Source organism: Choristoneura fumiferana, chromosome Z (assembly GCF_025370935.1).
Source record: "Choristoneura fumiferana chromosome Z, NRCan_CFum_1, whole genome shotgun sequence".
In the NCBI taxonomy this organism is placed as follows: domain Eukaryota; kingdom Metazoa; phylum Arthropoda; class Insecta; order Lepidoptera; family Tortricidae; genus Choristoneura; species Choristoneura fumiferana.
In genome coordinates this window covers 44,266,818-44,290,452 of record NC_133472.1, presented here as the reverse complement: position 1 = coordinate 44,290,452, position 23,635 = coordinate 44,266,818, and the positions used below count along the sequence as shown (strand labels likewise).

Sequence of the window (23,635 nt, the reverse complement as noted above, 5' to 3'; positions counted from 1 at the left end):
GTCAGTATTTAATTCTACATACAATGCAATGGTGGCAACAGGATGAGCTGATGCTGCAGCCAGGATATCCAGCACACTAGTACACTCTATAAAAAATAATAGCACATATGTCGTGTTTGGATTCGTTTTGATCTGTATTTTATTTAGGGTAGTTTTTTGCCATCTTCTGGGACCATCATTCGGTGGACTCAAAAATATAAGTATAGGTTATACATATAAACGGGGGGTATAAAAAAATTGCCTTATTTGTATCGAGTTATTTCCAAAAAAACTTACTATCTCTCTCGACCAAAAGTCGCAGGCAACAGACAACAATATGAATAAGATTGAAACAAAAATATATAATGGCACTTATCACTTAACGTCATGTAGAATTTACACGTAACACATAACACTCTTTGTTTTTGCTTTATAGGTTAACACGTGAACCGTTTATACAGCAGTATTTCCCTTGTGTGATTCACATGGGTAAACAATAATGGATTCCAACCTTGCTGTTTACAACTTAAGGTTAAAAATCAAACAGCAATAGTTAACTCGCCGCTCAAGCATGTTAAACTAAAGTTAATCTATACAAGCAAAAACCAACTTTACAAGGGGGGGGAAGAGTGCTCTTTGCATTGGAGGGGGGTAACGGTAAATATTATAAATATTGTATTGAGTCACTTTATGGGGAATAAGTGGTGGGTTGTTTGGAAACAATCTACTATTATTAAACTTGCCATTGGGGCAGTCTATGAGATCTAGATTTCCTTATTCTATTGTTCTTTTAAACCCCCGACACAAAAAGAGGGGTGTTATAAGTAGTAGTGTTATAAGGGAGGGCCCAGTGCGGATAAGGAACTTTACACGCACCATTGAATTGCTTCGCAGGTTTGTGCAGGTTTCCTCACGATGTTTTCCTTCACCGCAAAGCTCGTGGTAAATTTCAAATGTAATTCCGCACATGAATTTCGAAAAACTCAGAGGTGCGAGCCGGGGTTTGAACCCACGACCCTCTGTTTGAGAGGCGATAAGTCAAACCACAAGGCCACCACGGCTTATCTATTATATCAAATGAAGGTAAATCCAATCAACATTTTATTTTTTGTAAATAATGGATGGTTTGCTGAATTTGCAGAACAGGATCGCTTTACTTAGCCATAATAAAAAAATACTGTCTTTCAAGTCACGGAATTCACTTTCTTTATAAAAATCTCCCAAATAGTGAGTGGATTTATCTGAGTTTGAAGTTAAGCGACTCATATAGTCCAGTCATCAATGCGACTGAATTTCTCATAAGACATAAGAAATGTTCTTATAATATAATGCGAAACGGCGTTTGGCCGTTTTTTAACAGATTGCGAATGATTATCAACTCAGTGGATTTTTTTGACTCCTCTAACACCAGACACTATAGCAAATAAGCTTAAATTAAGTCAATATCGCATGATGTACCCCATACGGGTATATTGATTTTAATCTTTACTGTGTTGTGATCGATCTGGCGTTTTTTTGAAGTAGGAAGAAACTAATATTTTATCTACATGCATATCATAACTTCCCTATTATATGTTCAGAAACGACTATCAAATGGCCTTTATTAAGAAACCTGGTATCTGCGGGTGCATCTTAACGTTCACATTAAAGTACAGTGCATCTTAATGTTTACATTAAAGTATCGGTACTAGTTAACTTAAAAAATACAAGCCATATCTGAACATATTATAGAAAACTTATGTGTAGATAAAGTTATGTATGCGGCTATACATAATTAGGCATTAAAACACTCGGGTGATCTTATTCCACACTTAAATTAAAACCACACTCGTACTTTAATGCCTCTCATTATGCACCAGCCACATAAATAACTATTAGTGTCTTCTGATTTTGGCCATGGGCCCATTGTCTCAATAACCAACAAATAGTTGGAAACCCCCGACTTTGTCACTTCAAAGTTTAATATCTCAAAAACGGCTGAACCGATTTTAATAAAACATGTAAAAGGCATCAGAGTAGAATAAATGCGGTAGAAACGAGAGCGTTAAGAAGTATGTTAGGTGTGGAATTGAGTGACAGAATTAGAAATAGTGCGATAAGGGAACGCTGTGGTGTAAATGAAGGTATAGTCACACGGATTGAGAAAGGGATGGATGGTTTGGGCATGTTGAGAGAATGAATGAAAACAGATTGACTAGGCTGATCTATAAGACGAGCGTGAATGGGAACGTTGGGAGAGGAAGGCCTAGACGAACATACCACGATCAAGTCGGGGACGTTCTGCATGAAAAGATTGATGAATGTAGAGGAAGCGAGAGTTGTATGCCAGAATCGTAGCAAGTGGAAGGAGGACTCTGCCTACCCCGTTGGGAAAGGGCGTGATTTTATGTATGTATGTATGTCTAAGAACCATCGCTAGAAAACCTGCTTTCAATTAAAAAAAACATTCAAATTGGTCCACCCGTTTAAGAGCTACGATGTCAAAGACAGACATACAGACACACAGATACACATAGCGGTCAAACTTATAACACCCCTCTTTTCGCATCGGGGTTTAAAAACAAGCGCCGAAAACATTCTTCATTACGTATAAATACATAAAAAAACAGTTCAAATAAACCGGCTAATTCAGTTGTAAATGCATTCATCATCATCATCATCCCAGCCTATATACGTCCCACTGCAGGGCACAGGCCTCCCCTCAGAATGAGAGGGCTTGGGCAGTAGTTCCCACGCGGGCCCAGTGCGGATTGGGAACTTCACACACACCATTGAATTGCTTCGCATGTTTGTGCAGGTTTCCTCACGATGTTTTCCTTCACCGCAAAGCTCGTGGTAAATTTCAAATGTAATTCCGCACATGAATTTCGAAAAACTCAGAGGTGCGAGCCGGGGTTTGAACCCACGATCCTCTGCTTGAGAGGCCATAGGTCAAACCACTCTGCCGCCACGGCTTCGGTTTCTTTGTAAATGCATTATCAATTGGTTATCATACGCGTAGATTGTAGAAATTGTAAAACAATTACTCTGCAATCTAAAGGTAAATCTTTCGCACGTTTTTGCGGTTACTATGCTAAAACGGCTTATTGGATTTGAATGAAATTTGACGTACGTCAAACCGTTTCCTGGTGAAAGACTTGGAATCCTTTTCATCCGGGAAAATCGTGGTTAATCTTGGTCTTGGACACATTTTAATCGTTCGAAATGAATGCAATGACCTAATAAATTTCTCCGCGCCTTACATAACAACCCAGATAGCAGTGGCATATCATATCACAGACGTAGGTATGTTTATCACAAGTAAATACAATGAACGTTATCATTAGATGTTTCTAGGTATATTTACTACACCGTAAAATTATGAAATCAGCTGATTTCCTAGAAATAATGGAGGATATGACTCATTTGTCCTTTAGAAGACATGTTTTTATGTTTGCGGCGAATTTCTTTTAACTAGTGTTCGGTGGTCGTATTGTCTAACGCTCTAGCGCTTACAATCGCATTAACCGTCTCTTTCTGCCCTCATTCTAAACCTAAAGAAAGAAGTGACGAAAACGATCTTGATTTCAGGATGAAATTTGCTACGGATATGTAGTTCGTATATACATATGTTGAAGTCAACATAAACTAGTCGAGAATTTTTTTTTTTCACAAAAACTTTACTATCCAAATAAAAAAATAAAAAAACGGCTAAGTGCGAGTCGTAAACGCGCCCGAAGCGTTCCCTACCATTATTATATTTATACAACATTAGACAATAGCAAATCACGTTTGTTGTATGGAAGTCCCCTTAAATATTTATTTTATTCTGTTCTTTGTATTTGTTGTTGTAGTGGCAACAGAAATACATCTGAGAAAATTTTAACTGTCCAGCTATCACGGTTCATGAGTTACATCTGGCCTGATGACAGACAGTTGGGTGTCTTAGGTTGTCAGTTATAAGCTACGTAGGTATACTTTTTACTGGAACTAGTAATACCTACCTCTCAAAATTGGTTAAAAAGTGGCTAATTTCACAGACTACAGTTCTTTGAGAACGTAAATAAACCTCCGTTACAACTCCGCAAAAGTTTTACGGAGGCGCCGTGAGGCGGAGGTAATTTCTTTTGTTCCTAAAGTTACGAAGAAAGCGGTGAAGTGGTATTCCAACCCTGGAATCGAAGTTCGTATCGTACCTTCCCACTCGTATTAAAAAATATTACCATCAGCAGGAAGGCAAGATATGAAGTTCGAATTTCACACGCCGTGGTATAGGCCTCGTAGATGTATTTTAGTACTTAATGTTTTCCTTATAATATGACGGCATCATAGCGGCAGCACTTGTTTTAAATATTTGCGTGAGCGAAAGAGACGTACCATGCACCGTTTCTTGGGAGAGAAAGAGATGGCCATAGCACAATGAATTGATATGAATAAGGCAATGAGGCAATGATGAATCAAGAGACAATCGCTACCGGAAATGGAATCATACTAAACTATAATTAATATAGTTTTCCGTTAAGTTCGGTAAATGTGGATAGACAAAAATAAATGTATAATTATTGAAGTGTCTATAGTTTCTAAAGGGTTCGAGTCTTCATTTCGTACTATAAATATCATCATCACCATCATCTCATCCGTAGGACGTCCGCTGTTGGACATAGGCCTCCCCCACAGACCTGGAGCTTTTCAGTTAGGTATTTAATTAACTCATTGTAAAGTGAAAAGGTCAATGGCCAATGATCCTCTTTACCTTTGACAGACTGTCAAAAAAAACAAAATGGCTGCGCGCAGACATAATTGTAATTGGTCCAAACGAATGTTAATTACTTCTCTAGTTAGTGTGAATGGAATGCCTTGAACAGTAACATTATAACTCACAAAAACTTCATTATTTTTATTTCCTAAAATAAGTTTTATTTAAAAATAAAACATTTCAATTAAACCTTTTTTAATTAGCCCAGCAACCTTACACTGTATACCAAATTGTCAAGCCAATTCGTCTACTGGAAGGGGATCGACATTAACTTGCAATATTCTAAACAAAATAAACAATAAAAAACAACAGGGCAAGCTAAATAAAAGTTTGTAAAAATACCTATACTTGGGTAAGTACCACGAAGCAGTACACCTCTTTGCTTATACCTGACAAAAACTGCACCTTATGTTGGCACTCTACTTTCAATTCAACATTAGTAAATTAATAAATATTATGAGACACTTGACACCAATTGACCTAGTCCCGAACCATCCCCAAACTAAGCAAAGCATGTACTATGGATACTAGACAACGGATAAACATACTTATGTAGATAAATACATGCTTAAATACATAACAAACATCCAAGACCCGAGAACAAACATTCGGTTTATTCATACAAATATCTTGAGACGACCAGATGGCCTAGTGGTTAGAGAACCTGACTACGAAGCTTGAGGTCCCGGGTTCGATTCCCGTGTCGGGGCAGATATTTGTATGAAAAATACGAATGTTTGTTCTCGGGTCTTGGGTGTCGACGAGGTATTTAAGTATGTATCTATCTATATAATTATATTTATCCGTTGCTTAGTACCCATAACACAAGCTTTGCTAAGCTTACTTTGAGACTAGGTCAATTGGTGTGAATTGTCCCGTGATATTTATTTATTTATTATTATTTATATCTGCCCCGGCCGGGAATCGAACCCGGGACCTCAAGCTTCGTAGTCAGATTCTCTGACCACTTGGCCATCCGGTCGTCTCATTTGACATTCATTCAATTGAATTCAAATTAGGAAAAAAAACTACGGCGTGTTACCGGCAGTCGGGCTTTAAGCGCTCCTCAAAGTCGTAAAATGTCCAGTGTCGAAATTGGGTCCACATCGTAAGAGGTCCATGTCTTACATCGTCTAAGTCGTGCCACGTCCAAGTCTCGGGTGGTCCAAATCGCGAAATGTCAAAGTAGTAAAATGTCAATCTTTACTAATGTCTATGTCTCGGACGGTCCAAATCGCGAAATGTCAAAATCGTAAATTGACGTTCTACTATCTGGTTATTTTACGATCTTGACATTGTACTACCTGGACATTCTACGACCTGGGCACCTGGACATTTTACGACTTTGACGCTGAGCGCTTTTAAGGGAGGTTAAAGTAACGTATTTCTGTAACTTAACCATGAACTTCTTTCAAGTTTGAAGTAATTTGTAATTTTTGTGTCTCAGTGACTTTTTTAACAAAATAATAATTAATAGCCCTCTTTTATTTATAACTCGAGTCAAGTCAGAAGTACTAAACTTTATTCCGTCCGTCTTGCGTAACTAAAGTTGTTTTAATAAATACTTTACAACGTAAATTATGTGACATACAAATAATCTGGCAGCGAAATTCTGGTAGTCCGGCCAGGATCGTCTTCTCAATTAACTCAAGGGTAAATGGCATCGACTTGAAACTTGGCACGGACACCTATGTAGTTTGAATGACAATGCAAGTAAAGTAAAAAAAAGCAGAGACAGCAAAAAAGAAAAGAAAAGACAGGATTCTCTTCCATAAATTAGCCTTTAAAGACGTCTAGCGCCTGTAAGCATATTAAATTCGCTTTGGCTCACGCAAGGTCGGTACTCAAGTTGGCCCGTTCTGTATTTGGAATGGAATGCAGGTACGTAACTTAAACTAAGTCTCAAGTTAAAACCTAGCGGAGCCTATCTCGAAAAGCCTTGATCTCGGGTTTTAGAATGGCGCCACAAAATCTAAATACACTAGAATCTAGGTACACCGTGTGGAAATACCTGTAAAGCGAAACGGCCAAATTGTCCATTTACAATAGTTGAAAATTGTATTTTTTACCACTAATAAATTTAAATTATTTAATTGTATTTTCATCATCATCAGCCCGAAGACGTCCACAGCTGGACAAAGGCCTCCCCCTTAGAACGACAACTCGCCACTTGCATCCACCGGTTTCCCGCTACTCTCACGATGTCGTCAGTCCACCTGGTGGGAGGCCTGCCAACGCTTCGTAGCGTGCGAATGTTGTGCGTGGCCAGTAATTGTATTTTAACTACCAATTATAAATTTTTAACCGACTTCAAAAAAGGAGGGATGTTCTCAATTCGAGTGTATGTTTGTTTTGTATGTTTGTTACGCGATAACTCCGCCAATTGTGGGTCGAATTTCAAAATTTTTTTTAGTTCTAAAGTACATACTTCCGAGGTGGTCCCACCGACACCAAGTCAGGATCTGATGGGATTTTAGAGAAATCGAGGGCAACTCTATAGACATTAGTAAAGATTGACATTTTACTACTTTGACATTTCGCGATTTGGACCACCCGAGACTTGGACGTGGCACGACTTTGACGATGTAAGACATGGACCTCTTACGATGTGGACGCAATTTCGACACTGGACATTTTACGACTTTGACGTAAGACGGAGACGGGACGGAGCGTCAACGCTTTTATAAAACACACCTATAGAGTCATTTTTAACATCAATTGAAGTATTAAATATAATGACCCGGATAACTCACGTCTTAAATGTCGCGCGAGCAGAGCGGCGGCGCGCAGTGCGCGTGTTGCAGCAGCCGCTGAGTCGCGTTGCTCCGAAGACGAAGGGCTACGGATTAGCCCGAAACATGTCGAGCTAAACTCGATTTAAGACGTGAGTTATCCGGGTCATTATATTTAATATGAGTGAGTCTCACGGTAGTTTCATGTTCAAAATCAATTGAAGTATTTACATTCAGAAAGTACCTATCATTTGGTGAACTGGACCGTAGAATAAAGAAGACCGTAGTACCGGTACTCTGTTATAAAATGATATAACTTTGCTGTGTTTGAGCTTAATGGAATCGTTGTGAGATGCACTTTGGCTACAAATCACTAAAAAGTATGAAATATTTTTTTAACAAAAAATGGAACCGACTTCAAAAACCTTGAAAATATTTTTCAACTAGTTTGAAGTCAGAGCCTCAGCACGAGCCAGCAGGAGTGATTGAAGCCCAAGTATGTTGGTGAGGTAGACGACTATAGCCACTCCTTGCTGGCTCATGCTGAGGCACCGACTTTAAACTAGTAGAAAATTACTGTCAAGGTTTTTGAAGTCGGTTCTATTTTTTGTTTTTTTTTTTAAGTTCCGTATTTTACCTACTAATAACAGTATCGATCGTTTATTGTCGTTTTTAAACACAAATTGTTTTTTTGTTGCTGGCATTTCTGACATTGCTTTGTTGGGCGCACATCCATACTAATATTATAAATAAGAAAGTGTGTTTGTCCGTCTTTCACGCCGTAACGGAGCGACGGATCGACGTGATTTTTGGCATAGAGATAGTTTATAGGCCCGAGAGTGTCATAGGCTACTTTTTATCCCGAAAAAATGCACAGTTCCCGAGGGAACAGCGCGCGATAACCGAAATCCACGCGGGCGGACCCGCGGGCAAAAGCTAGTACATCAATAAAATTTAATCTAAATAAAATTGTTTCCACAAGAAAAACTAAGATAATGATTGCAAAATCTATTACCTAGTCAAAAACATCATGATTAAAAAAATACAGATTATTTTACTTACAATAAAAAAAACATGTTTTTTTCAGCCCCGTAGCGAATATTCTTGTATAATTTCTTCTTTGTTTTTTTTTTACTGTTTACGGCATTCACGTTTTTGGTTACAAATCTCACCATATTTTTTGTTTTATGTCAAATATCTGGCACACGAGCACGCGGGTCGCCTGATGGTAAGTGATCTGATCACCGCCGCCCATGGACAACTACAGCATTATTAGGATAGGACTGCGGGCGGATGCGTTGCTAGCCTAAAAGGGGGGCTAAAGGAGGGAGGGAGGAGGGGGTAAGGGGGGATTTTTCAAAAGTTTCTTTTAGTCCCTTGTGACATAGATTCAGATAACTAACTTTTTAATTTATCAATGAATTCCTCATTTATTTTTGTCCCTATCGTATTATCAGTTGTTTTTATTATTATTTAGATAAATTTTGCGATAAGATTAAAAGTATTTACCTAGAAGCATCGATTTATTGCGGTGTTCGTTGTTATTGGGGAATTCTTGGTCATGTTGACTCTACGTCTAGGTTAGACGACTTTATCAATCTATCGCAGAACAACTAGGTCAAAATTAAACAAGCTTTTTACAGATTTTAACACGTTCGGCCCCGGCAACGATCCACTAAAGCTACTGTTTCACATGCCAGTAATGAGCATGCTCATGGGCTGTTAGCAGTACCTGGGCGACCGAGCTTTGCTCGGGTAAAACTCTTTAACAAGCGTTTTTCCAGAGATAAGACCAAGCTAGATCGATTTGTCATCCCCGAAAGCCCCTACATACCAAACTTTATCGAAATAATTGAAGCCGTTTCCGACATCCCCGAAATACATACAAGAATTGCTCGTTTAAAGGTATTAGATTTGCTAGCAATAAACGTGCTAGTTTTGAGTATGCTCCTAAATAAGCATGCACAAAATAAACACTCCGATACACCATGCCGTTTTGATAGCATGCTCTCTGCCAGTTCAAAGTCAGTGTTGCCACGGCAGGTAAGCGCTAAGTCTGCAGGCTGCGCTAAGGAGCTCTACGGCTTTCAGGCCAAAAAATCTCAAAATCCACGGCCTACGGCAACCCTGTGGCCGTTACCGCTTTTCGCAAATTCAACGGTAATAAATTAATTAATTTATAACAAATTCACTTTAAGTAACTTTTTTTTTGCTAACACCTCTCGTGGCACTACCACTACTTAGCATGCTCATTAAGCTAATGCGTTCACACTTGCTTATTTACCTTTCCCCCTTCCAGCCTCGCATCAACTAGCATACTCTCTAATAGCAGGGCCTGCTATTAGAGAGCATGCCACTAAAAAGCATGCTCTATAGTACCATGTCCTGTTCACACATGCTAGTAGGTAGCATTTTCTCGATAGTAGCATACTCTCGTGCTACTAACAAGTAACGTGTAGCCTAAGCTCTTACGCTATGCCTACACATATACCACAGCAATCAATTCTATGCCAGTGACACGTATAAGTGTCACAAACGTAATACATTCCCGTGCCAGTGACACGTCTACGACTTTTTAGTTCTTACCCCTATGCCAGTGACACGCATGTCGTGTCATGCTTTTTAATGCCACTAAAAAGCATGCTCTAGTACCATGTCCTTTTCACACATGCTAGTAGGTAGCATTTTGCTCTATAGTAGCATACTCTCGTGCTACTAACAAGTATCGTGTAACAGTAGCCTAAGCTCTTACGCTATGCCTACACATATCCCACAGCAATCAATATTATGCCAGTGACACGTATACGTGTCACAAACGTAATACATTCCGCTTGCCATGACACGTCTGCGACTTTTTAGTTCTTACTCCTATGCCAGTGACACGCATGTCGTGTCATGCTTTTTAATGCCACTAAAAAGCATGCTCTATAGTACCATGTCCTGTTCACACATGCTAGTAGGTAGCATTTGCTCGATAGTAGCATACTCTCGTGCTACTAACAAGTATCGTGTAACAGTAGCCTAAGCTCTTACGCTATGCCTACACATATCCCACAGCAATCAATTCTATGCCAGTGACACGTATACGTGTCACAAACGTAATACATTCCGGTGCCAGTGACACGTCTGCGACTTTTTAGTTCTTACTCCTATGCCAGTGACACGCATGTCGTGTCATGCTTTTTAATGCCACTAAAAAGCATGCTCTATAGTACCATGTCCTGTTCACACATGCTAGTAGGTAGCATTTGCTCGATAGTAGCATACTCTCGTGCTACTAACAAGTATCGTGTAACAGTAGCCTAAGCTCTTACGCTATGCCTACACATATCCCACAGCAATCAATTCTATGCCAGTGACACGTATACGTGTCACAAACGTAATACATTCCGGTGCCAGTGACACGTCTGCGACTTATTAGTTCTTACTATGCCAGTGACACGCATGTCGTGTCATGCTTTTAATGCCACTAAAAAGCATGCTCTATAGTACCATGTCCTGTTCACACATGCTAGTAGGTAGCATTTTGCTCTATAGTAGCATACTCTCGTGCTACTAACAAGTATCGTGTAACAGTAGCCTAAGCTCTTACGCTATGCCTACACATATCCCACAGTAATCAATATTATGCCAGTGACACGTATACGCGTCACAGACGTAATACATTCCGTGCCAGTGACACGTCTGCGACTTATTAGTTCTTACTATCCAGTGACACGCATGTCGTGTCATGCTTTAATGCCACTAAAAGCATGCTCATAGTACCATGTCCTGTTCACACATGCTAGTAGGTAGCATTTTGCTCTATAGTAGCATACTCTCGTGCTACTAACAAGTATCGTGTAACAGTAGCCTAAGCTCTTACGCTATGCCTACACATATCCCACAGCAATCAATTCTATGCCAGTGACACGTATACGTGTCACAGACGTAATACATTCCAGTGCCAGTGACGCTTATATTATTTATTAGGAGAGTGAGAGGGACGGTACGATACGAACTTCGATTTTCTAGTTTCGTAGTAGCCCTGCAGGTAGCACCTATTATTCTGCCCTCCTTAAACAAAAGGGGTTATCTCAAAAAAAAACTTGAGTTAAGCAGCATTCACAATACGGTATTTGACAACTCCTGATTTTGCCATATCTTAATGTTATTATGAAAATATACATACATAGGATTTATAGTGATTTTTTGAAAAATCTATACACCTGTCTCTTTCTCAAACGCTTTTCTCTATGCAGCAAGTATGGCGGTACTGGCGTGTGACGTCACATGCCAGTATGTCTTTCTCCGTCTAATCTTGAATTTCAAACTTTTATAACTTTGTTATTTGTAAAGGTAGCTTAAAAATTGTTTTTCTATTTGATAACAGGCATTGTGTAGTATTAATTTATAAAACATATACAAAATAGTCAAATACCGTATTGGCATGTTGTCGTGACGCATCAGAACAGTACCGGTATGGCGTTCACATACATCTGATGCAGTGTGTTGTGACGGGTTGTGCTCTGTCGCATCACATCACAACACAACACAACACAACACAACAGATAAACGTGATTGCAGCTTTATACCATCTCATGTAGAATGTCTTCAAGTTACCCCAAGTACAAGTTACTTATAGTATATATTAATATAGTAACTCGTTTTCTAGGGTTCCGGAGCCAAAATGGCAAAAACGGAACCCTTATAGTTTCGCCATGTCTGTCTGTCTGTCCGTCCGTCCGCGGCTTTTATCAGGGACTATCAATGCTAGAAAGTTCTAATTTTGCACGGTTATATAATATGTAAACTATGCCGACAAAATGGTACAATAAAAAATAAAAAAAATTTTTTTTTTTAGTGTACTTCCCATAGACGTAAAGTGGGGGTGATTTTTTTATTCTCATCCAACCCTATAGCGTGGTGTATTGTTGGATAGGTATTTTAAAACCATTAGGGGTTTGCTAAGACGATTTTTCGATCCAGTGATTCAATTGCAAAATATTCAACTTTAAAGTGCAAATTTTCATTAAAATCGAGCGCCCCTCCCCCCTCCTCTAAAATTAAATTTGAAAAAATTCAAGATGGTAGTAAGTATATCAAACTTTCAAGGAAAACTATAACGGCTAAGTTTGATTGCGAATTATTAGTAGTTTTTAGCCTAAGGTATAAAATATACCTAAACTATGGAAGATTCCGTATAAAATACGAAATCCTTAGAAAAGTATTACTTAATTTTTTCGTAATGGATACGGAACCCTATTTCGGGCGTGTCGTGTGTGTATTTGGGACGCTCTTGGCCGGTTTTTTTTAAGACAGCGCCTTTTGGCTTAGGAGGAATATTCGGGCGTTTGTACCGCCGTCATTGTTCTCAACACTTTTTTTATCAGATTTCTTAAGAAATAGGTACAACAAACATCAACACGTGTCAACAGCCATCAATATGTCTCGGATGTTAAACCTAAACTAACCTAATCAAACAGCAAACATGCAAGTGCTAAACGATTCGATGCAAACATGGACAGCATAAAAAGGTTTGGTCAAATCAAAACATATACACAGATTCACAATATACATACAACACATAGTATATAAATACATACACATGTATAACGCACGTACACAGATATCTAGTGCCATCAACGACGACGCGTGATTTTGTCAAAATTAGACATTAATGACATTGTAATAACCTAACCGACAAGAACTAAACTTCAATATCTCTAAAACGGCTGAACCGATTTCGATAAAACATATCTAAAAACCATCGCTAGAAATCTTGCTTTGAACTTAAAAAAACCGCATTCAAATCGGTCCACCCGTTTAAGAGAGCCACAGACAGACACACACACACAGACACACATAGCGGTCAAACCTATAACACCCCTTTTAACGTCAGGGGTTAATAAAAATCACGCACGGCACGCGTCATCGTGAATGATGTATAAACTGAGTCAAATGTCCTTCAAGGACTCAAAGACAAATGCAGTGAGCGTAAAAAAACTACAGACTAGTCATCATTATCATTAAAGCCGTAGGACGTCCACTGTTGGACATAATGAACCCCCCCCCATATACCTCCAGTTGCATCGGTTGGAAGCGGTCTGTGCCCTTAGTGTAAATTTTCGGTTACAAAATACGTCTCGATCGCGTTCGCGTTGAAATCAGTTTGTATAGAAACACGGACATCGCAAACGATCCGCTAGAGGCGCTGTTCGTGTTTCTAAATAAATTGAGATTTTAACGTGAACGCGATCGAGACGTATTTTGTAACCGAAAACTTACACTAGGGGTACTGCATCCACCGTGGAACCCGCGGCTCACACGAGTTATGATAAAGTGGTCCCCACAACTGTTTAAAATTATTTCTCGTAATCGAGAAGCTTGCTAAGAGGCACTTCTCAATCTCGCACCAAGCCCACAGTAAATTTGCTTGATATCTACGTTGGATCGTCTTGGAATCTCTTTAGAAATAACAATGTTCTAAATAGTACAAATATCCGAGTGTTCATTTACTAGGGGTAAATAGTTACATGCCATAACGACTGTAACTAAAACAAGGAAAATGTGTAACTATATTTGTAGTCGCTTGCTTAAATAGGGCTTCATTTGCTGTCTTTCCCTAACAGTGCCAGACAAGATAAACATGGATTTGTATATCACAGGAGTGTATTGCTGTTAAAAATCAGGCCAAGGAATTGGTTCAAATTAATGTGTCTAAATCTCACTCGGTTTCACAGAGGATACGTCAATATTTCTGCGTGTAAAGCTAATGATAGCATAAGTTAGATAGTACTTATAATCGTTAGGTACCTACTGATTTAAAGCCAAACCGATATTCCAGCTAGTAAACATTTTTATCCTAAGCCCCTACAGTTAAAAATAGTAAATTAGTAATGGCGTAACGTAAACAACCTTCCAGCGCTTAATGCATAGCGGATTAAAAACAAAAAATAAACAAACGCCGCTCGATTTTCGATTCAGCAACCGCCAGTAAAGTTCCTTGGCCATTTTTAAGTTTAAAACCCGATCAATTTACGTTGGGGGGAAAAAAAAAACAAAAATCGACCGTAGGTCCACGCTTGCGTAGTCCTGACCAGGCTGTCATACTATAATATAACTTCACGCAAGTTCGCTGAGCCATCACGCGGTACTAACCTGCTGCCAGTAATCTTCTAGCGACAATTTCCACTCGAAGTACCCTGTGTCGGTGACATCTTGGAGTTCTCGGAACAGATTGCCACTAGGTAACACATCCATCGTGTGAACATGGGTTTGAGAGAGCGACACACGAGCAACCGGTTCGGCGCTGCGCGCACTACTGAAGTACTGAGTTGAAGCGAGCTCCCGAGCGGTGTTGCTAGCGCGCGGCGAAGGATCCCTTTAATTTACTTTTTTTTTTCATTCCTTGCACAAGGCTCGTAAGGATCGATAGTCCTTTAATACTACATTACCGCGGTCCTTGGACGTTTCATGGATCTCCATGTGAGGAATAAGGATCGGTGAGGTGGTCAGATACCTTTTTTTTTTATTCGACTTGATGGCAAACGAGCAAGTGGGTCTCCTGGTGGTAAGAGATCACCACCGCCCATAAACATCTGCAACACCATTCCAAAGATCTTCTCCGAGACTCAAACTATCTGTTTACCGAATTTCATCTATATCGGTTCAGTAATTTAGACGTGATGAAGTAACAAACAAACACGAACTTTCGCATTTATAATATTAGTGGGATTTAGTACATATTATGGTTTTAATTACGTATTTAATCATAAATCATTATTTAATGATCCATATTATTTCTGAGTAATTTTTAAATAATATTTAGGTAACCGTTTAAATATTATTTGGTGATTCAATTTAGGTGACAGATCTACTATTTTAGGAATAAATATTATGTATTAGGTCGCCGAAAACGCATTTATTAGGTGATCAATAAAATCATACCCAATATAATCCTACTAAAATATAAGTCTGAAAGTTTGATAGTATATGTGTGTATATATTTGTAACTCCATTGCGCTAAGCTACTTGGATGGATTTACATGAAATTCAGTAAGTAGATATCTGAACAACTTTTGGGCTTCGTCATAAAAGCACGGTTGTTTCTAAATTTTCTAATGCTACTTCAAAATAAAAACATCTTTAGGTTGTTGACGAATCCTCTTCTTCGATTTAGCACTTGTATTAGGATGTATTCACTCTTTCGTATATACAAGGTATATACAAGGTCGTGATTATGCTAAAAAATGAACTCTAGAATTAAATTAATTAAAACTAGATATTCTTATCTTCAATGAGAGCCATTATGTGATCGATCTTTGGGAACTGAGAATTTAATAAAATACTAGAATTTAAATATCACTGCTAGATCTATGGATTAAGCAGCGTTTCCACCGGAGATGTGCGAGGATGTGTTACGAGGAATGTTTTTCATTGACCAATAGAAACGATTCATTTACCTCGCTTCGCTCCGCTCAGCTGTTTCCAATAGAAACGCTTCATTTACCTCGCCTCGCTCCACTTCTTTTCCACCAGAGATGTGCTGTGCGAGGATGTGTAAATGAAACGTTTCTATTGGTTAGGGGAAACACATCCCCCGCAACACATCCTCGCACATTTTGGTGGAAAGGCTACTTTAGGCGTGAGAAGCGCACGCGTGTAAAGTTAATATGCATATTTCTTCAGTATTTAGTGGTCGAAATTCGATAGTAAATACTTGGAAGTGAGTGCATCTGAATTAAATAATTTCGTGATCTAAAACACGCATCACCGACGATAGCTAATACGTCGTACAGTTCATCTAATCATGACTAGATGGCGTTGGTTATTTCGTTATGCTAGCACAAGGCGAACCTTTGACACCACAAACATCGTCAAATATCCCCCGAAGCTAATTCCCCTTAATTTAGTCCTTACCCCCGATTTTGGTATCACCGGCGTTCCGAGTTTCCCCTCCCACCCGCAACATCTTCAAGCATAGGTTACCAAGGAACAGAGAGACCAAGTATCGCTTTCTCTTTTTTATCCTTTTTCTAAGGGACTCCTCAGGACGAAACCGCAAGGTTATTGGTGTCGGTGGTCAAATTTTGAACTAACGTAAATTAATAGTAAATTCACCTGTTTCGTTGACGACAGCGACGTAGTAAGGTACTTTTGTAACTTTGCAAAGATATAGGGGATTCCGAAGGAAGATTTATTAGGGCTTATTTGTATACGTCAAGTTGACAGAGCGTTCGGAATTTGAATTAGACGTTCAATTGTTTTCGAGTTTGCCAGTAATATTGCGAGCTCTCAATCAACGACTATGCTTCTCTTTCTTTCTCAACTAAAAAAAAAATGGCTAAGCGCGAGTCGGACTCGCGCACCAAGGTTGCCGTACAACTATAAAATCAAGCTAATAAGGCCTAAAAAAGATTTCTTTAAATGTGTAAAGTGCAGCCGCTGACAGAAAAAATACAAAGTTTTTTCCCTAAGGCCCACTCACGCTTGACCACTTTTTGATACTTACGCAGTTTATCTAATATCATTGAATTCCGATTAGAAAGTTGTATTTTTAAACATTATAAAGAAACAATGAAAATAAATATAATACATTTCATATATGGGGACACAATGCAAGTAGGGTTGAAAGGCGTCCGGATAAAACCGGACATAGTCTTTTTCAAAGCTTGCCCGGCCTGTCCGGCTTCTGTTAGGCTAGCCTAATAGCTATAAAGCGCTTTATACAACTGACCAGTGACTATAAGTTTATAAAAATAAAAATGATTATAACCGTAGGCATTACATACAATTTTTTTGTCATATAAATACATCATCCCAGCCTATATACGTCCCACTGCTGGGCACAGGCCTCCTCTCAGAACAAGAGGGCTTGGGCTATAGTTCCCACGCGGGCCCAGTGCGGATTGGGAACTTCACACGCACCATTGAATTGCTTCGCAGGTTTGTGCAGGTTTCCTCACGATGTTTTCCTTCACCGCAAAGCTCGTGGTAAATTTCAAATGTAATTCCGCACATGAATTTGGAAAAACTCAGAGGTGCGAGCCGGGGTTTGAACCCACAACCCTCTGATTGAGAGGCGTTAGGTCAAACCACTAGGCCACCAAGGCTTTCATATAAATACTGAGACACAAAATCCCTACTTAAGTTATAAATGCAAAAGTAACTCAGTCTGTGTCTGCATGCATGTAACTTCTTCACGCTTAAACCACTGAACCGATTTAGATGAAATCCTTCATAATTGGGTCGTCCGGCCTTTCTGCCCAAAAGTCCGGCCAAACTGGCTGGTCTGTCCGGCTATTACGTTTGAGGACCTGGCAACCCTAAATGCAAGCGATGAATGTTTCCGGATGTGTTTGTTTGGGGGTAATACATGGTGCAATGGTTCTTATTCTTCTATTCCTCGCACATCGGATGGAGCAGCCATGTGACAACGGATAAATTTGGTGCCTGATATTATTTAATAGCAAACAATCTCTTCTCTCAACCAATCTCGAAATGGATGGTTAAAATTTTCGTCGAATGAAACCAGTGTTACTGTGTTTTTCTCATACAGCCAGCCAACCGGTCTAAGATCCGAACTTAATTCGCACTTTACCGGTCTGATAATAGAATGAAACGTATTTCATAATAAATTTAGCATATTAGAAAATTTGCTGAAAAATCAGGCTATTTTTAATTATCAAAAAAATTATTTTTAATTAATTTCTTATTATATCGTATAGTATAGTATCTATATCTAATCTAGTAGGAAATTATACAAATGTAATATTTAAAAACATACAAACTTGATGATTTACATTACATAATATCTTAAACTAAGTTATAAAACTGTTACTAAATGTAAAATAAAAGTAACTAATAACTAAACTATACTAGTAGAAATTTGTAAAAGGATCCCCCCGCGGCATGGACCCAGAGATGCTGGCAGCATTTCCTCGCTGTATAGCAGGGTTTCTCAAACTTATGGCTCCACGTACCCCTGTTATAGTTATCCCCCAGCTACAATATTGTATCTGAGCCGTCTTATGGCGTCCTTACGACGCCATGTTCTTCGCGGCCATTTTACGTTGTGTTCGCCGGAAGACTGTCTTCACACAACACACATGAACATGGCGTCGTAAGGACGCCAACAGACGGCTCAGATACAATATCCCCCAGCTACAATATTGTATCTGAGCCGTCTTATGGCGTCCTTGCGACGCCATGTTCTTCGCGGCCATTTTACGTTGTGTTCGCCGGAAGACTGTCTTCACACAACACACATGAACATGGCGTCGTAAGGACGCCAACAGACGGCTCAGATACAATATCCCCCAGCTACAATAGCCCCGGGTCACGTTGTCCGATTTTTCTTTTTAATCTTACTGACGGAATTATTTAGGAATCTAGCGTATGACAGCTTATCGTATTAATAGCACCTATAATTTTCCCTCAACCGTTCCCACGGGACTTAGCAGACCACAGAACTGCGGGTCTTACGAACACATAAAACAATACAAGGAATCATGTTCTGTTTTCTCACAGTACAACCAACCAGAACAATAGAGCCCCAATCGAATTAAAATTCATACAAAAGCGAGATCCTCTGCATGCATTACTAGAAATCACATAAGAAGAGATGGATCTCTTTATACTGGCTAACTTCGCACAAACTACCAGTGAATTGAGATCTTTCTATGCTTGTATTTTACAGGAAGCGGAGGGGCTTGTGATAATAAACGTTGTTCTAAAGTAAACCAGCTTTAATTCATACAAACAAATTTGATTATTTACATTACATAATATATTAAACTAAGTTAAAAATTATTACTAAAAGTAAAATAAAAGTAACTATACTTGGTTTGGATAGGTATTTGACTAAATGTAAACAAAACAACAACAACAATATTCCCCCATTAAACTATATAAACGTTTACATTTCTGTTTTGAAATACACTAGTCCAGTTTGTATTACAATGATAGGTAAGTAAAATGTATAGAAACCTTGAAGGTACCAAATTTCGCAGCTGAAGTTTGTTTACATTTAGTTAAATCCTATCCAAACCAAGTATAATAACTAAACTACCTATAACTACAAAAAAAAACCCCCCGCGACATGGACCCAAAGATGCTGGCAGCATTTCTTCGCTGTATAGTAATGCTGATATTCACACTTAATGAGGGCTATCGTTTTTTGTCTCACTAGATGGCGCACTGTTGCGTGAGGTTTTTAAGTATGGCTTTCAAAGTCTGTTATTACGGGCGTGAAAACAAAGTTTAGATTAAAATTATATTTAATACACTTTAAAACCGTACCATAAAAATATCGAGCATGCCACAGTGTTGCATAGTCCCCGTTTTGTTCGGAAAAAAGGGAGGAAAAAGGTTTCCGAAAGACAAAACTGTCTCAAAACACAGACGTTCATTGCCCCGGAACGCATATTTGCCATAATTAATTTCAGATATTGCAAAATATTCACTAAATTATTCTAATTATAAATAAACCCGCGTAGCTCACCCAAAAACTATGAGATTTGACATTTCGGAGACCTCACGCTACACTAGCGCCTCTAGCGGCGAATTCATACGCGATAGGCCTCATTCCTAGCACGGAGTATTTAGTCGCAGGTCATAAATCGTCCGCAAATAAACGGAAATTCCCAAAAACTACATTCGTGGAGTTCATTGACGTTGTGTTATAAAAACCGGCCAAGAGCGCGCCGGACACGCCCGATATAGGGTTCCGTAGCCATTACGAAAAAAATAGGTAATATTTTTCTAAGGATTTCGTATTTTATACGGAATCTTCCAAGTTTAGGTATATTTTATACCTTAGGCTGCTATTAACTCTTAAACTAGGTACTAATAATTCTCAAGCAAACTTAGCCGTTATAGTTTTTCTTCAAAGTTTGATATACTTACTACCATCCTGAATTTTTTCAATTTTTTCCACCCACTGGTTTAGATTTTAGAGGTTTAGTTTTAGAGGGGACGCTCGATTTTAATGAAAATTTGCACTTTAAAGTTGAATATTTCGTACAAATCTCTGAATCGAAAAATCGTCTTAGCAAACCCCTAATTTTAAAAGACCTATCCAACGATACCCCACACTCAAGGGTAGGATGAGAAAAAAAAAACACCTCCGCTTTACGTCTATGGGATGTACCCTTAAAAAAAATATTTTTATATTTTGATTGTACCATTTTGTCGGCATAGTAATTTACATATATATCCGTGCTAAATTACAGCTTTCTAGCATTGATAGTCCCTGAGCAAAGCCGCGGTCGGACGGACAGACAGACAGACAGACATGGCGAAACTATAAGGGTTCCGTTTTTGCCATTTTGCCACTAAAAAAGAACTGTGGCAAACATGACTCTACCCAGCCGGTCGGGATTTGGATAATTTATCCCGAATCCTCGGTAATATCAGGATAAAAAGTAGCGTATGTGTTTTTCGAGATGGCTAGCTATCGATTTACTTACATACCATAAACTGCTTCAACTTTGCCTTCTGGCCCCAACATTGCCTGATTCGATTTAGAGTCGATAACTTAGCACTCTTATAGGTTTTAAACTTTTATCTACACGGGAATTATTATTACGGAGAATAAAAGTTTAAAAACCTAGAAGGGTGCTAGTTATTGACTCTAAATTGAATCAGGCAATGTTGTGGCCAGAGGGCAAAGTTGAAGCAGTTCACGGTACCTTTCTACAAAATCCATCTAGTAGTTTTGTCGTGCAGGGTACTAAGTAAGAATCCATCCATACATCCATCAATTCTCATCTGACTAACTTTCCCGTTTGTAATATGTAGGACAGGATGACTTTTGCAATTATTGATGAACCAGTCATTAATGAGCTCAGCCAAAACCCAAGAATTATGCAGAAGCCAAGATTATGCTGGATTTTGTATTTCAAACGTCCACTTATTTAAATTGAGCGCTGCTAGAATAAACCAATATAATTAGAATTCCTGTTACTTTACAATTTCATAATAAAGACAGGTCTATACAATACTGGATTTCATATAAAAACCATTTTATCTAGAACTGTAGTCACTGGAATATGAAGTACAACACGGCTCACCTTATGTTGGTGTTTACTTACTACGTTCAATGAATGGAGTCACGCTTCGTGAGTATAAAGTATAATCTTTGATACTCCGTCTCCGTCACACGTTGCAGGAGTGAAAGAGAAGTAACACCGTGTAACGGTCGGCATGCCAGCGCTTGCGTACTACGTACTTTCACAGGTTATTATAGTTACAGAGGCCTCGTGTAATCTTTACTCACAGTACTAGTGCAACGATGTACTCAGAGACGTTATTTATGTAATTCTACGAGTTTATGAAAAGGCCTGTTTTGTAGTTTCTGCAGGGCTACTACAAAACTCGAAACTCGACGTTCGTATCGTACCGTACCTCTCGCTCTCGTATTAAATAGTATAAGTGTCAGAGGGACCGCACGACACGAACTTCGAGTTTCGAGTTTCGTAGTAGCCCTGCTGTTTTTAGGGTTGCGGAGCCAAACTGGCAAAAAACGGAACCCTTATAGTTTTGCCATGGCTGTCTGTCTGTCCGTCCGCGGCTTTGCTCAGGGACTATCAATACTAGAAAGCAGTAATTTTGCACAAATATATAATATAAACTATGCTGCCGACAAAATGATACAATAAAAAAAATCAAAAAATTCGAATTGCGTAGTAGCCCTGCAGGGGTGAAGGAACTTAGTTTATTTCCAACAGTTTTAACGTCAAATACAGCGTCTCGTTTTTTCTTGTAGATAGTCTAAGATCCATCCGTAAAATTCTGCACACTGTTATCTGATTTGAAAAAGTAATCCTATCGAAACCCTTACACAGAAAAAGGTGCAGGTCTCTCAACGCAGTTATATACTGCAAAAGAGATTTGAGATTTCAGGTGGTTACCTACTATATTCGTACTCGCAGACACAGTCAGACATAAAAAATTAAGATTTTTCAGACTTTTTTGAAGATAAAACTACCGTGAGACTCACTCATATTAAGTTATATTGTAACGGATAACTCACGTCTTAAATCGAGTTTAGCTTGACATGTTTGTTTCTTCCAAGGTGCAACGCGACTCGGCGGCTGCCGCAACACGCACACACGTTTTTCAGACTTGTCTCATCGGTTGTGCTCTGTAAGAGCTACTCTTTCTAGCAGAACCGGAAGTAAAAATTATCGGTTACGAAAATTTGTATGGGAACGCCCTTTTTGTAGACTGTACCTTTTGATTTCTTTGATTTAGAAATTTGATATTGCCACTGTCAAAGTCAGTCAAAATTTCTTTATTCAGTTTAGGCTATAACAAGCACTTATGAATGTCAAAAAAAATCTGCTGCACTTCAAGAGGTATATAGCAGACCCGAGTATTTGATATTAATTTCAGCTTAATATCTCCACGCGTTACTGAGAAAAAGACGGACAGATGAACAACCAAATGATCCTTGCTGCACGAAATCCTTAAACATATACTTAGGTGCAATATTTTGCTGTGGGATCTTAGACTAAGAAGATTGCTTTGAAAGGCAAAATTAAATACTTAACTAAAGCTTTTCATTTCAAATAACTCTGGAAACGCAATATGCATACAATCTCTACATAACTAGAGGAGTAGCTGGAATATTTCAATTATGAGTTAGTCTGAAATAAAACAGAGCTGCTTGTGTTTTTATTCTTTATGGACCGACTGACCGACGCACCGAGAGACCGAGACAGACCGAGACTAAAACCGAGACTGAGACCGACACAGACCAATCGACCGAAACCGTGACCACGGCCGCAAACTTGACTGAGACCGAGACAGATACTAAGACCGATACTGACACCGAGACGAGACCGAGACCTAGACGATAATGACACCAAGACCGATACTGACACCGAGACGAGACCGAGACCTAGACGATAATGACACCAAGACCTATACTGACTTGCACCGAGATTGAGACTGAAACTAAGACCGAGACCGAGACAGGTCGAAACCGTGACCGTAACCATGACCATGACCGAAACCGAGATTTCACAAAACATCGCGGTGAATAATTATCCAATTATATAGAAAGTTAGAGGCAGCAACAATAAGTATTAGAAGAAATTAACTGTGTTTACACAGATGAATGTACAGCGGCGGTCAATAAACCTTCAAGTAGGTCACACCTGTACACTGAATTGCTAGACTATCAAAGGTGATAATAAAAAGG

General features: G+C 39.0%; 1 protein-coding gene across 1 annotated transcript in view; it reads right to left on the bottom strand.

Moving 5' to 3' along the window:
* Window positions 1–14,738, bottom strand: part of LOC141438010 (Krueppel-like factor 6) — an 89,806-nt gene extending 75,068 nt beyond the window's left edge. The window contains exon 1 of the mRNA XM_074101634.1: window positions 14,587–14,738. Coding sequence (XP_073957735.1) covers window positions 14,587–14,688 — 102 coding nt within the window. The 5' untranslated portion in view covers window positions 14,689–14,738. The remainder of the gene's footprint in view (window positions 1–14,586) is intronic.
* Window positions 14,739–23,635: the final 8,897 nt, after the last annotated feature.